General features: G+C 33.5%; 1 protein-coding gene across 1 annotated transcript; it reads left to right on the top strand.

The window, feature by feature from the left end:
- The first annotated feature begins 2,841 nt into the window (after positions 1–2,841).
- On the top strand, positions 2,842–15,022 carry LOC127422533 (multidrug and toxin extrusion protein 1-like). The gene is made up of 17 exons (XM_051666137.1): positions 2,842–3,061; positions 3,850–3,951; positions 4,168–4,236; positions 4,538–4,686; positions 6,032–6,074; positions 6,260–6,304; positions 7,026–7,123; positions 7,299–7,396; positions 7,943–8,056; positions 8,231–8,298; positions 10,560–10,668; positions 10,778–10,853; positions 10,943–11,012; positions 11,909–12,041; positions 12,337–12,431; positions 12,705–12,809; positions 12,888–15,022. The coding sequence occupies exons 1-17, from the start codon at positions 2,921–2,923 to the stop codon at positions 13,173–13,175; spliced, it is 1,803 nt and encodes a 600-aa protein (XP_051522097.1). The 5' UTR covers positions 2,842–2,920; the 3' UTR covers positions 13,176–15,022.
- Positions 15,023–15,319: the final 297 nt, after the last annotated feature.

Below are 15,319 nucleotides of genomic sequence, written 5' to 3'. Positions count from 1 at the left end.
ACATATTTCAGTTTGCTCATAAACCAAGGCATGTTAGCATAGTAATCTGGTTACCATGGATATCCTTGTTCCTCTTTGTGCCGCATCCCTGGTAATTAGTGGATGATCACAACTTGACATTACACCATATCTGGTGCGGAAAATTAAATCTGCAGAATTAAGCAGTAATTGTCATATTGCAAACAGTTAAAGAAGTTAACAAAAGAACAAGCCTTGGTAAGCCTGATTTAGCGTGTTCTTGTATGATTTTACACACATATAATGCTTTTGTACTTTTTCATTCCTTTCTGTGTACTGCAGAGTTTTTTAAAGTAACTAATCAATGCACAGATTACATTTTTCAGCTTCAGGGACAAGGAAATCATTATCAAAGGTTCCCTCAATAATACAGTATCATGCTAGATATTGTGACTGTAATGTATTATGATTTTATTTCCTCAAGCATACACTTGGTGTTTTAAAAGAAAAAAGGATTATAACAATTTTATCACTCCTAGGAGGGCTTATCAAGTTAAAAAATTAGGATCTGGAGACATAGTTAAAGCTCTGTTGCCCCCTCTTGTGTGCAGTTCTTGCTTGTATCATTACTTGTATCATTGTCATCTAACACTGAATGATAGTACATACTGGTTTAGAATAACAGTGAGGTGTATAGTATGTAGATACAATATGTAACCCTACCCCATATGTCTTATGCAAATTATTTTATTTTACTTATTTTATTATTCTGTTTCCCTGACTACTTTGTGTGGAAGTTTCTATCACTGAAGACAAATTAATTGTTTACTTGGCTATAAAGCTCTTTCTAATTCAGATTTTTCAATGTAGTAACTCATTAACGTACTGTATATATTTTTTTCTATTTCATAAGGTGAAAACCTGGACTTATGAAAACATTCCTTGTTTGCATTAAGGACAAAACATTCATCCAGAATGCTTTACCAAACCAATTATGGCATGTTTCAAATATTAAGATATTGAATGAAATGAAATGAAATGATTCAACTGTCTTGGCAATGCACAGCCTTTAATAAACAAAGTTGGTAATTGAGTATATGTGTTTTGTGCTTTAAAATTGCACAAATAATTATGATTATCATAAATCATCATATCTTGACACATCAAAAGATACTGAATGAAACAAAATAATTATGTTGTGCTGGCAATGCACAGCCTATAATAAACAGTCATAGTGGGTTTTGTGCTTTTAAATGTCACAAACAAGTATGCATTGTTTTGATTATATCAAAATCTGTTCTGTATAATTAGAAACATGGCTATAATTAAATTATAAGATTAATTTTAAGTTTAGGCTTAAAGGAATATTCCAAGTTCAATACAAGCTAAGCTCAATTAACAGCATTTGTGGCATAATATTGATTACCACAAAAATCTATTTCAACTCGTCCCTCCTTCAAAAAAAAAAAAAAAAAAGAAAAAGTTGAGGTTACAGTGAGGTACTTACAATGGGGCCAATTTTTGGAGGGTTTAAAGGCAAAAATGTGAAGCTTTTAATTTTATAAAAGCTCTTGCATGAATTCTTCAGTTAAAACTCATGTATTATTTGAGCTGTAAAGTTGTTTAAATCATAATTTTTATAGTAATTTTAGGGTTTGTTGAGATTACATCATCGTGGTAATGAAGTCTTAAAATTTGCTATAACTTTACATAGGAAAGGTTAGTAAGTTATTTTATCATACTAAAATAATGTTAACATGCATATTGTTCACGTCTTGTGGCTATACTTTTGAATCAGTGAGTATATTAACATTTAAGAATTGGCTCTGTGCACTTCCATTGTAAGTGCCTCACTGGAACCCAGATTTTTGATTTTTTTTAAAGAAAAGGAGGGACAAGTAAAACATTTATTTTTTTATTTTTTTTTTGGTAATCAAAATTATGCCACAAATGATGTCGACTGAGCTTAACTTGTATTAAACCTGGAATATTCCTTTAATCAAATCAGTAGACAGATGTTATTTAAGCTTTACCCTTCTATTTTACTATTTAGTAGTCATGCACCTTTTTAGAAAAGCAATTGATTTACGGTATTGTAATGTTGCATCAGTTTGGGCTCAATTTTGATCCCAGCAAAAATACATTGCAGAAACATACAATAAAACAAACTGAACTAAACTCTCAAGAATGTATGTACAATCAGAAATTCTTAGCATGTTACATTGCATTTATTTCTGTTGTTGTACATGGGGTCTCTGATGGAGGATGATTAAAGCATGTTATCAGGTTGAAATTTAGTGTATAGTCAATTTTCAAAAAAGTCATGAAGTTTCAACCTGCCACTTTAATGTTAAGCATGATTTTTGAGATATAACAAAGGGGCCTCAGGGTCACTCAGACCCCGAACAGAACATAAGGGTTAAATAAGCATGTTATCAAACTAAAATCATATTAACATGTATATTGTTTACATCCTGTGGCCATAATTTTGAAATTATGTATATTTTTGCATTTTATGGACTTGTCCCATTCACTTCCATTTGTAAGTGCCTTACTGTAACCACTTTTTGTTTTAATTAACAAGGCAGCATTTTGTTTGTGGTAATCACCATTATTCCACAACTGTTGGGGATTGATCTTAACTTGTATTGAAACCAAAATATTCCTTTAATGTATTCTGAAAATTCCCCAAATGGTAACTATTTTGCAGAAGAAACAATGGACAATCTTGTAGTCAGTTTGTTATCTCAGGAGGCATCCATAGGTGGTCTCTAATATTGTTTTGTGTAATGTAGCTAGTACACATCCTCTCCGATGGAATATTGTCAGGGGCTTCATATAATCAATAAGCGTTTAAGATGGTGAAACCTTACCACGGTGACCTGTTAGCAACACAGCTGTAGCAGCTAAAATCTCCCCTGCCGAGTCTCTAGCTTCACTGCAGATCAGGACTAAGGAGATAATGGATGTTTCAAGTCCCAGTGCTGAAGCTTCATCAATGGCGGCCAGTTCCAAGCTGTTCTGCTGTAGATCTGTAAGGCGTTGCATCCCTCTGGTATATAGAGAAGAGCTCTACCACATTCTGTGCATGACTGGACCCCTGGTATGAACTTAGTCTCTTTCTATCTCTCTTAAACTCATACATACTGAATGTAGGGGAGACTGGGGTTTGTTATCAGGCTTTTTTTTTTTTTTACGTCTTAGCTACAAAAAAGCTATTGAACATTTTCACAGTTATAGTCCAGGACAAAAAGATACAGTTCATTGAACACAAGTTGACCTTTTGTGACAACATACCCCAACAGCAGGGAATTGAACTGCCTATTTTAGGCTTTTCAGTGAAATTTAAAGAATTGCAAAACAATTCATAAAATGCCAAAATAAAAAAAATAAAAAAAGGTAAACCTTTCTATGAAAATCTACCTTCATTATATATTGTAGTTGACCTGCTTTGGTCTATTGTGGGTTCATTGTGTTAACTTGATTAAACAACAGCTATTGCAAGAATATGATATTGAAATTTTAGTTTGAAGGATAGAATTCACAAAAAAAGTTCTTGGGATTTGAATTAGGTGTTCAAACCCACTGCTAGAGAAATCGTACATTTGTGTATGCCTATTTTGACCTATGACTCAAAACCTTACTGAGATATAGCCTTTGTGACAACTTTCCATTGTGCCAACTAGCCCCAGTCTCCCCTTTGCATAGTGTCATGTTCACATAAAAAGGAAAATCTTTTCACTTTTGAAACATTTACATTAGTTTCCCTCATGTGGCAGAGAATTAATCAAATAATGAAGTCAAAGAAAAAAATAAAAGCTGCCATTATTTTTGCCATATACCTCAGTGCCTAATTTTCATCCACTGAGAATTCTCAGATTGTCATTCCAGGTTGCATCGCGCATTCTGAATTATCTTCTACCATTTGTTATAACAATGTTTTGTGGTCGCCTGGGAAACAGTGTGCTGGCTGGTTATGGAATGGCATCAGCTGTGAGTTTATGCTTCAGTCTTATTGTTCCTCTAATGTTTCATACTGTTTGAATTCTAGCAAGGCAATACATTGCTGTATGAAATACAAATGTTAGTAAAATGTTGTAAAGTTCAGCTATGAGTGGGTTGATATTATAAGTGTATTCGTTTTGAAGTTGGGGTACTGAAGTAGAGCATAGCTGAGAAGTAGCTGATGATTTTATTCTGATTTGTCAGACGATAAACATAACAACAGCAGCTACAGGTGGAGGGCTTGCACTGGCGGCTGACACCCTTATCTCTCAGGTATGAAAATGTAGCTTAAACCAGCCTAAGCTGATCCTCTTTTTTGCTAGTTTTAGTGGGCTTTTGGACACTATTATGCTGGTCAAGCTGGGAGACCAGTTAGACACAAGCTTGGGCAGGCTGGAAGACCAGCCAGACCAGATTAAACCAGCTAAGACCAGCAAACTACCTTAGGCTGATTTCAGCTTCTTCTTTTTTAGCAGTGATCTCATAAAACATTGTGCAGTACAGTTAACTTGACACAACATAAGACATTTCAGATATATGTTGATCTGAAGATCTGACCCCATGTTCTTCTCAGACCTTTGGTGGAAAAAATCTGCTACGTGTTGGTGTCATCCTGCAAAGAAGTGTCCTGATCCTCCTGCTCTTCTGTCTGCCCTGTTGGGCTCTACTCATCAACACCCAACCCATCCTTCTCTTGCTGGGTCAAGACCCAGAGGTGGCTAGGTGACTCCTTCTGTGTCTGGTGTGATGTGATGTAGACCAAAGCAAAGGGCAACTGGAAAGTTGCTGGTTAAAAACCCTGCTAGAAGTGTGTTATGAGCTATCACCCTTGAATAAGGCACTTAAAGGAATATTCTGGGTTCAATACAAGTTAAGCTCAATCAGCAGCATTTGTGGCATAATATTGATTACCACAAAAATAAATGTTGACTTGCCCCTCCTTTTCTTTAAAAAAAAAAAAAAAAAGTTAAATCTGGGTTAAAGTTTTAGCCATAGATTTAATGTCAACAAAACCCTATAACTTTACAGCTCAAATAATACATGAGTTTTAACAGATTATTTAATGCACGTGCTTTTATCAAATTAGAAGCTTCACATTTCTGTTTAAACCCTCAGAAAATTGGCCCCATTCACTTCCATTGTAAGTGCCTCACTGTAACCTCGATTTTTAATTTTTTTTATTTAATTTTTTTTTAATTTTGTTTTTAATTTTTATTTTATTTTTTATAAAGAAAAGAAGGGACAAGTTGAAATACATTTTTGTGGTAATCAATATTATGCCCCAAATGCTGTCAACTGAGCTTATCTTGTATTGAACCTGGAATATTCCTTTAACCCCAGGTTCTGCAGAATCACTACTTACTACTCATGTAATTTCTTTAACTGTTTCTCTAGTTGATCTTTAGTCATTTTGCTCCTTAAAAGTTTTGAAATACCAACTCATTCTTTACTATTACTTTATCTGTTTTCTACATTCGGATTATAGTAAAGCCATCAAAACTAAGAAATAACACAAATTGAATATGTGAAATATGTAGTGACCAACAAATCAAAACAATCTCGTCAACAGTCTTGAATGAGTTTCTGTGTATGCTGGGTACTTGTTAGCTGCATTTCCTTCACTATAGTCCAACTCATCCATTACATTTTTTTTAATTTTTTTTTTTTATTAAAATGTTAGTTTTGTAAAGAAATGAACACATATGTGCAATTTAGATGAAGGCTGGGATAAAACTATCTACAAATCTAGCATTTCAAGCATTCTGTTATAAGCCTTTAAATCAAAAGGTTTTTAAGATTATGAGAAACATAAATTGGATCTAATGTGTCCAAACTTTTGACTGGTAGTGTAAATGTTAACAATGTTGTTAGGCTATATTCCAAGTAAATGAGGCATTTTATTGTGCACAGAGGGACATTCTAATTCTAAATTGAGATGCAGGCCAGGATGAAAATGTGATTGCGGTGCACATTTATTCTGGTGTATTAAAATGTACAACGTTCTCTCTAAAATCATTCACAATGCCTTGTCCTCTATATCATATTAACAAATGTGCTAATTTTTCAGGATAGCTCAACTCTATGTGGTTTCTTACTTGCCAGCAGTCCCTGTGAGTCATAAAAATAGCCTACTTTTCCCCTTGTCTGCAAAATTATATTTTTACATTGTATACTTTGATATATGAATAATACATACACCCCACTATCAACCAGCAGTGTTTCAGAATTAATGCCTTTCCTTCTCTCTCTCTCTCTCTCTCTCTCTCTCTCTCTCTCTCTCTCTCTCTCCACACAGGCTATGTTTTTGCATCAGTTGCAAGTAGCCTATCTCCAGAACCAGGTATGCAGTGTTTTGAGAGATAAATTCAGATAAACACCTTAGCTGAGATCCTCAAAAATCATCAATGCATGGAGGATCTTAAGAATTGCTGTGCCATACAACAGCCAACCTCCAATTGTTACATTGCAGTCTTTGATGCCAGAGATCTCCTCCCATGGGGCCCAGCTGGAGGAGCGTGTTTAAACGCTTTCAGTGGGAGGCGCGGTTGTTGACATGGTGACAGTGCACAACCATTAAAGGTGTCCGTGTAGTGCTTGTTCCATAAAGCAGATAAAGGCAGCAAAAAAGTTATCCATAAGACTCAAGAGGATAATCTACAGTATATCTTCAGAAGAAATATAATAGGTGTGGGTGAGAAACAGATCAATATTTAAGTTCTTTATTACTATAAATTCTTCTCCCAGCCCAGTAGGTGGCAATATGCACAAAGCATGCGAATCTCCAAAAACAAAAAAGAATGTGAAAGTGGGGATTGAACATAAAAAAGCATCGTTATCTAACAGTGTTCCAAATGGCATAAATGATGCCTTCGCAGCTCACTTCGAAATGAGACATCATTTTACAAAAAAAAATTGCTCTACACATTTTTGCAGAAATCAGAATAAAATTGTTTTTTTATATATAGTTTTCTCTGCATATTTAAAGTTGGGAAAGGACAATGTTTTTTAACATGGAAAAATTACACACATGATCATTAACAATTTCTGTTTTGGGCTTGTAGGGTGTGATTCTGCCTCAGATGTATGCAGCCATTGCAGCCAACATTGCCAATGTGGTGACAAACTACATCCTTCTCAGCTGGTTGGACCTTGGCTTATAGTAAGTCTAAGAAACTGTTATCCCTGTCATTCATTTACACACTGTATGTTTTTTTTTTTTTTTTTTTTGATTACCATGATCCTGGTCAGGGTTCATCAATAAAAAGATATACAATACCAGTACCATACCTGACCAGTATGACAGTTGTGTGTTTTTTCTGGTCTTTGTATTTCAGTGGATCGGCTGCTGCCAATACCATCTCTCAGATCTATATTTGTGTTTTTCTCTATGTGTACATTCGCTGGAAGAAACTGCACATTGACACATGGGGAGGTAAGCTGAAGTTAATTAATAAATGAGGCTAACTAATAAAATCAGACAATATTCTTTTCAATGTTCAATTTGCACTCAGTCAAGGAAAGGTAAGGCAAGTTTATCTATAGTATATATAGTATAGTTCACTCAAACTGGAAATTCAAAGTGCTGGACATAATAAAGAGAAGGAAAAATAACAAATAGTTATTTTAAGTATAAAATAGTAAGTAAAAAATAACTTTATTTCATTTTAATGGATTCAAATTAATAAAAAGGAAAGAAAATGAATACATAAGACGTAAACTGAAATAAAATTATGCAGTGCAATCAGTAGTCACTTGCACACAATTATGCAAGATATAAGCTACAACAGTGGCTGTTTATGTGCATAGCACAATTTATACATAAATCTCACTTCAATGTTCATTACAAGCATTATGAAAAATAGACAAATATTACTGTAAATCCATTAAAATTAACATCAAAGACACAAGGCAATATTAAAAGAAACTTATAAGCACTTACACAAAAAAAGCACTTATTATCTGTCTCTTCCAATCACAGGCTGGTCATGTGATTCACTTCAGGAGTGGGATGGATACATGAAGCTGGCCATCCCTAGTACCATGATGTTCTGTTTTGAGTGGTGGATTTATGAGGTTGGAGGTTTCTTAGCAGGTGCTTTCTAAATACTACAGTCAAAAACAATCATTAGTATTTTCCTTGCATGATTGCTACAAGAAAAAGAAGCTTGTTGTAGACTTGAATGATTTAATGAGAGAAACCACTTAAACGTAACAGCATCATTATATAATATTATCAAACACACTCACTTGTGTTTGTTTATTTCAGGCATGCTGAGTGAGTTGGATCTAGCAGCTCAACATGCAGTCATTATGCTGGCTCTCATAAACTACATGGTAATTTAAGCCCCATATTCTCCCAGTTATAAAGTTCCCCAATGAACATAACAGATGCTTCCCTTGTGGGTTGCCACATAACCAGGCAAACTAAAATGTCTAAAACAGTGTTCACAACACTGCACATTAGCAAAGAACTTATAAGGTATAAACAACATATTCACTTTATACAATGTCCAATGATAGAGAGTGCTTCCAGGGTGGAGTATAAACTTAAGGTGCTCTATGGTCAAGGGTTCATAATGGTCCAAAAAACTGGATAACCATGGCACTCTTATTAATTAAAAAGCAGAGTTACTCTCCTTGAAGAAGGCTCACGCTGAAACACGTAGGAGAGTTGTTTTACCTTTTGTATTAAGCCATGTGATATTAAAGGCATTTTAATTAATTAAAGTGCCACGGTTATCCATTGTTTTGTTTTTGAACATACGTATTTACTATGTTTACATACCCTTTCAAAAAAGTACAGTGATAGTAGATAGTAATGCCATAGCACTTTAACGAATACCATGGTTCTGAAATTCATGCACCTTGTCTCTCCAAGGTATTTCCAAATAACCATGGTAGATATAATAAAAAAAAACATAATAGTATTATGGTACATGTCCAGAAATCATGGTACTATTATGGTACTTGTTAAAAAAACAAAAAACAAAATAAAAAACACGGTACAATGTCTAAAAACATGGTACTATAATTAGATTAGATTATATTTAACTTTATTGTCATTGTGCACAGTACATGTACAGAGCCAATTAAATGCAGTTATCATCTAACCAGAAGTGCAAATAGTAATATAGTATAAAATTAAGTACATAATGATACGTCCAAAAAAAAAAAAAAAAAATGGTAGCATGGTAGTAACATGCTACATGTCCACAAATGATGGTACTACATGGCCAAATGGTACTTCCATCATACATGTAAAAAATAAAAATATAAAAGCACGGTGGTACAATTGTACATGAAAGAAAAAACATGGTGTATGATGGTACATGTCCAATACACCATGGTAGTATTTAGAAACATAAAATCATGGTACATGTCCAAAAAAACATTGTACTACCATGGTACATGTCCAAAAGAAAACATGGTAGTATCATAGTACATGTAAAAAGTAAAAAAAAAAAAAAAACCACACACACAAACATGGTAGTATTATGGTACAGGTCCAAAAAACATGGTAGTATCATGGTACATGTAGAAACAAAACATTGTATTATTATGGTACATATAAAAAAAAAAAACATGGTATTTTCATGGTACAAAACAAAAAACAAAAAAAAAACATGGTAGTATCATGGTTCATGCAAAAGAAAAATGGTAGTGTCATGGTAATTTAAAAAATATTTATATTTTCATTGTACATACAGTACTGTGCAAAAGTTTTAGGCACTGGTGAAAAATGTTGCAAAGTGAGGATGTCTTCAAAAAATAATGCCATAAATAGTTTTCATTTAGCAATTATTGTCATACAAAGTCCAGTAAACATAAAAAAAGCTACATCAATATTTGTTGTGACCACCTTTGCATTCAACGCAGCACCAATTCTCCTAGGTACACCTGGATGCAGTTTTTCTTGGTTGTTGGCAGATAGGATGTTCCAAGCTTCTTTGAGAATTCACCACAGTTCTTCTATCTATTTAGGCTGTCTCAATTGCTTCTGTCTCTTTATGTAATCTCAGACTGACTCGATGTTCAGTGGGGGCTCTGTGGGGGCCATGCCATCTGTTGCAGGGCTCCCTGTTCTTCTATTCTAATCTATTCTGTTTGCAAAAGTAATGTTTGGGAGTCTAACATTTATATTTCCTATTGACACACTAAAGCTGAAAATATACAGTACATAACTATCTTAAGATAAAAGTTTTTGTGAAACATCTTATGTGCCTAAGACTTTTGCACAGTATTGTATAAGACAACATGTTAGTATCATGTACAATAATAGTAATAAAAAAACAACAACATGGTACATGTCCAAAAAAACATGATACAATGTCCAAAAATCCATGTTAGTACATGAAAAACAAAAAAACAAAAAAACAAAAAAAAAAAACATGGCAGTATCTTAGTACATGTCCAAAAATGCACGGTTGTAGTATCATGGTACATACTGTATAAAAAAATAAATAAAAAATAAAAAATAAAAATGTTTCATGTCCAAAAAACATGGTATAGTTAAAACAACAACAACAAAAACATGGTAATATTCTAGTACATTGATAATGTTTTGTTATTGTATACCTTCCTAACATGTTTTACAGTTTCCATTAGGCATTCAAGGTGCAGCATGTGTACATGTAGGTAATGCGCTTGGAGCTGGAGATACTGCTGGAGCAATCCGTACCAGCAAGGTGTCCCTCACCTGCACAGGTTTTAAACACTTAATTTTAAGTCAGTCCTCTGTGGCATGTTCATTTATCATTGTCTGCAGCACAGCCTAACTCAGTCTTTCTTCTTTCCCTTTATCATCGTGATGCAGCTGTATTGGCTGTTTTGCAGGGTCTTGTGCTTGTGTCAACAAAAACAGTGATTGGTTTCTTGTTTACTTCAGACAGGTAAATGAATATTTCTCTTTTCCAAATCTGACTTAAAATAAAGATGTTGTTCAAACAGTACTGTATTGAAAAATGTGTCTCATTTGTAGACAGATCGTGGCACTCGTTTCCAAACTCTTAAATGTCTACTGCGTACTCCAGTTCTTTGATGGTCTTGTTGTGAGTACACTGTAAAACATGTTTTGTCAGGTAACCTGAAATGTGCTTTATGTGGTGACATCTAAATTAACTGGTTTTATTCAAGTAAAAAATGCTTTAATATGACTGAATCAACATTTAATACATTAGGCTACACCAACAAAAGTCATTTTTAAGGGTCAGATCAGGTACAGTAGATCCATACAGAGATTGAATACATGGCAAAATATATGTAAAATACATACAGTATATAATATAGTATATAGTATGTTCATACAGTACTTGCACATACAGTATTTGCAGCGTTTATTTCAAAATACTACAAAAACGTAGCGACAAATTTTCCCAAATAATAGGTACTATTTATGCATGTCTTATTTATATGTACTAATTATATTTTATATACTGTTTCATGTACATATATGGCTATTTATCAGATTACTGCACCAAAAATAATTTTTATAATAATTAAAAATTTAAACATCCTTAAAACAAGTTAAATTTACTTGAGAAGATTAAGATAAGACGTTGTCAGAGAATTATATTTTGAAATAAGTATTTTCTTTCACCATTGGCAGATTGTTTTTTTTTTTTTTTAAGCATAAACCTAATTAAATATTGTTAGATGTATGCTTAAAAAAAAAAAGAAAAAAGAAAAGAAAAAAGCTCAACTGAAGATATACAGTATTAATACCTTAATATCATATGCCTTGTTTTTTCTCAAATAAATGTCGTCTTTTATCTTGTTTTAAGAATGTTTATATGTTTTTACTGAAAAAAAAATTATTGTATTTTTTACAACTAAGTAGTGTGTCTTGCTATAGTTTTACATTTTAAGAACAGTTGACAAATTATTTATTTTTATTCATGTTTTTAGATTGTCATTTCAAAATGTATTTTTTGATTCTCTCTCCAAGTGTGTCAGCATGGGTATTCTCTTGGGTTCTGGGCAGCAGAAGATTGCAGCTGTAGCTAATTTCTTTGGGTATTACTGTATTGGACTTCCACTCGGCATCTCTCTCATGTTTGCTGCAAAATTAGATGTTGTAGGTTTGTTTGTTTTTTAAGTTTCTTATTCTGTTACCATCTCATTAGAAATGTAAATACATTTTCACTCATTATACTCATTGTGAACTTATGGTGCCTTTCTGGCCAGCATGTTTCCATGTGGATTATAAATCATAATTTTGTTGGGTTGAACCACGTACGGAACATCAGTGGCCTTGGCACAGGTCCCTGCAGAATTGCATAAATGCATTAAAAGCAACGAGGACAGCATACATTAAAACATTTTACTAACCAGATAGCAGCTGTCCTACAGTGATGTTCTCTCTCATTTTCACAGGCTTTTGGCTCGGACTTCTCATCTGTGTGTGTGTGCAGTCCAGTTTTTTCATCGGAGTCATTTTTAGGCTTAACTGGGAGAGAGTGACCAAAAAGGTAGGCCACATTTATTGAAGTGCTTGGAAGCCATGCAGCACTGTATTAATATTGCTCAAAGACAACGTATTAGTGTGGATGTGGCCACAGAAATGACCAATTTTACTTTTTATTTACACAGAAACAATAACAAAATTTAGTTGCTGCCGTGCAAACAGTGATATCTCCTGGGAGTGAAATTCTAGTTTTAATTCAAATTCAGCCTCAGTTTAATCATTTATTTTCTTATCTGGATTATATTGATCGATGTGTCATACTTTCATAACATTTCAGGCAGTGGAACGAGCTGGAAAGAGTAAAGTTTCTGCAGTGACAACTCCTGATAGTGTTACAAATGACCTGATCTGTCCTGTTGGTCCTACATTGAGACTCAGTGAGGTGAGTCTGTTTACTTTTATTTTAACACACGACACCTCAAAAACTGAGCTTGATCTCTTGTGTCTTGTCTTCTTCCAGAATGGGGATGAGTATATGGTTGTGAGCTCTCGAGATCAGGAGGTGGGACACAACATTACTGTGGTACAAGAGGAGGAAAAGCCCCCAGTGCTGCTCTCTACCTCTCAGCTCATCCTCAGGAGGGGTCTGATCACCATCACTGCTGTTCTTATCCTAGCTGTTGGGATAGCTGTTCATCTCATTGTGCCTTTGCCAGATGTGTCTTACAGTGCAGTTGCAAACTTAACTTTGGACTCAAACTTAACCACAACTTCCCCTCTCATCCATTCAACATATATGTCCATTTGAAACCAGTTGTTTGATGTTTATAGTTAATGCATTAAATGTTGCATGGTCATGAATTGTTTTTTTAATCAACATCAAGATTCTACACTGAAACAATTATTTTGTGGTGAAATAAATATAAGTTAGTTTTAGCTTGAACTTGAAAACATTAAGTAAATTCTACATTTGTACTTAAATTCAAACATGTAAAAATGAATGCTCTAGCTTATAAGTAAAATTACGAATGATTGTTTGTTATCTTTATGGTGCATCATCATGTACCAATCCTAAAGTAGAAAACCTTTACATTTCACAGGTAAATAAAATAAGTAAATTTTATTTAACTTTTTGAAGCTGGTGTTCTGGGCTTGAATAATTAATGAGCTTGCATGGTTTCACTGTTTGCAAGTTTATATACCCCATTTTTATTACTGATTTTGCTGTTATTTTTGGTAATTTCTTGTTTTGTGAAATCTGAAAATCATTTTCTACTTAAAATTACCTATTCATGGTAAAAAAAATTTTTTTATTGTTACTGTTTTCATGTTTTGTGCACCAAGTGTTGAGGTCTGCGTGCGCAGCCCTGTGTTTTGTTTCTTTTGCCTTCAATGCTTGGTTATGATGTTTGATAAGATTACGTAGCATGTATTACACAGCCTCTAGTGGAAGGCTTCTGTATGTCATATGATACATGGTTAAACATGTGTTTATAAGGAAAGTTCAAAATGTGAAATGCTCCAATAAGAAGTTTATTTAAATTTTACTACATGTACATTAGATTAAGTAAAAGTTACTGTATTAATTGAAATGTGTAAGTTCAATTTACTTACTTTAATCAATATTATGTCATAAAGTTGTACTTAATTTTACTAGTCATTGTTTTTCTAGTGTAGGTAAAAAAAATTATATGAATGCATATTTTAGCTGTTGTAATTGTTCACCATTTTGTTTTTCTTTAAAAAAAAAAAAAAATTTCCTTCACTTCTTCATTTTAAGTCCTCTAGTGTGCCATACATTTTCTAATGTTATAGATAATTTTATTTGAAAACCTGCAGCTAGAGTCTTAGTGGAAATACTGTTATGCTTTTATGTACATTTTTTATTGTCACATTATTATTAACAGCTGATGATGATGCCTTTGACTGTCATGTTTGACATTATCTTGGCGACAAGGACGAAATGGTCTGTTATGTCTTAACTTTTTGCCTGGTGATTTGTGGTGCAGAAAGTAATTTTTGTGGTCACCTTGAATGATGCAAACCCTGTCTACTGTTTGAGTTCTGCAGTGAAGTAAAATAAATATTCAAAAATCAGGGACTTTTTAAAAAAAATTTTTTTTACATTTTACACACATCTTCTGGCACACAAAGCCTTTAGCACTGAATCTTTTGTAAACATCTTACAATTACAGATAGCATTTGCAGTATATTAGTCTATCTGAGTCATATTTTACATTAATCAGGCTGTGTGTGTGTGTGTGTGTGTGTGTGTGTACCCACTAGGATAGTCAAACCTGAGATCACCTACCTTGCAGGGCCCAGCCAGCGGTCACCACAAGGGAAACGGCTTATTAAACATACTAAATAATGTTTTTTTTTGTTTGTTTTTTTTGAGAATTTTGAGAATTTTAAAATGCAAAAAGGTTTTCTGTGAGGGGTAGGGTTAGGGGATAGAAATTATCGTTAGATCTGTATAAAATCCATGTAAGTCTATGGAGAGTCCCCACAATGATATAAAAATATAGTGTGTGTGTGTAATTAAAGGTATAAATATAAAATGCAGAAAATTAACAATGTTGAATAAAATTGTCTTCTAATGACAAATAAATGTCCAGAGATTGTCTTATTGAGCAAGAAAAAATTTATTTCTTTGCAAAGGGAGCTCATAACAAATATAGTATCACATATCCTTAATATGTTTAAGCAAACCTTAATAAAAATTGAAAAGGAGGTCGTGTCTGCACAGCATTTTGGCAGGTGTCTTGACATTTAACAATGTTTGATTCTTCTAAGGTGAGAAAAACAACATACAATTCTACCTAAAGTGAGAAAAACAACTTTGAATTCTTAACCTACACAAATGAAAAATTCCACCACACAAAATTTAAATTGGAAAAAGTGTATCAATCCCTCTGTACATATTTCATCGTGTGTATGTAATTTGTTCTT

Source organism: Myxocyprinus asiaticus, chromosome 31, assembly GCF_019703515.2.
Source record: "Myxocyprinus asiaticus isolate MX2 ecotype Aquarium Trade chromosome 31, UBuf_Myxa_2, whole genome shotgun sequence".
Classification (NCBI taxonomy): domain Eukaryota; kingdom Metazoa; phylum Chordata; class Actinopteri; order Cypriniformes; family Catostomidae; genus Myxocyprinus; species Myxocyprinus asiaticus.
Note: the sequence above shows the minus strand (reverse complement) of the source record. Positions and strands in the feature narration are given on the sequence as shown.

Excerpts from the sequence above, each read along its gene's own strand:
- LOC127422533 (XM_051666137.1), top strand. The coding sequence starts at position 2,921 with ATGGATGTTTCAAGTCCCAGTGCTGAAGCTTCATCAATGGCGGCCAGT. Across the intron at positions 10,669-10,777 it reads GGTGTCCCTCACCTGCACAG|CTGTATTGGCTGTTTTGCAG; the intron begins GTTTTAAACACT and ends ATCGTGATGCAG. Across the intron at positions 11,013-11,908 it reads AGTTCTTTGATGGTCTTGTT|TGTGTCAGCATGGGTATTCT; the intron begins GTGAGTACACTG and ends TCTCTCTCCAAG.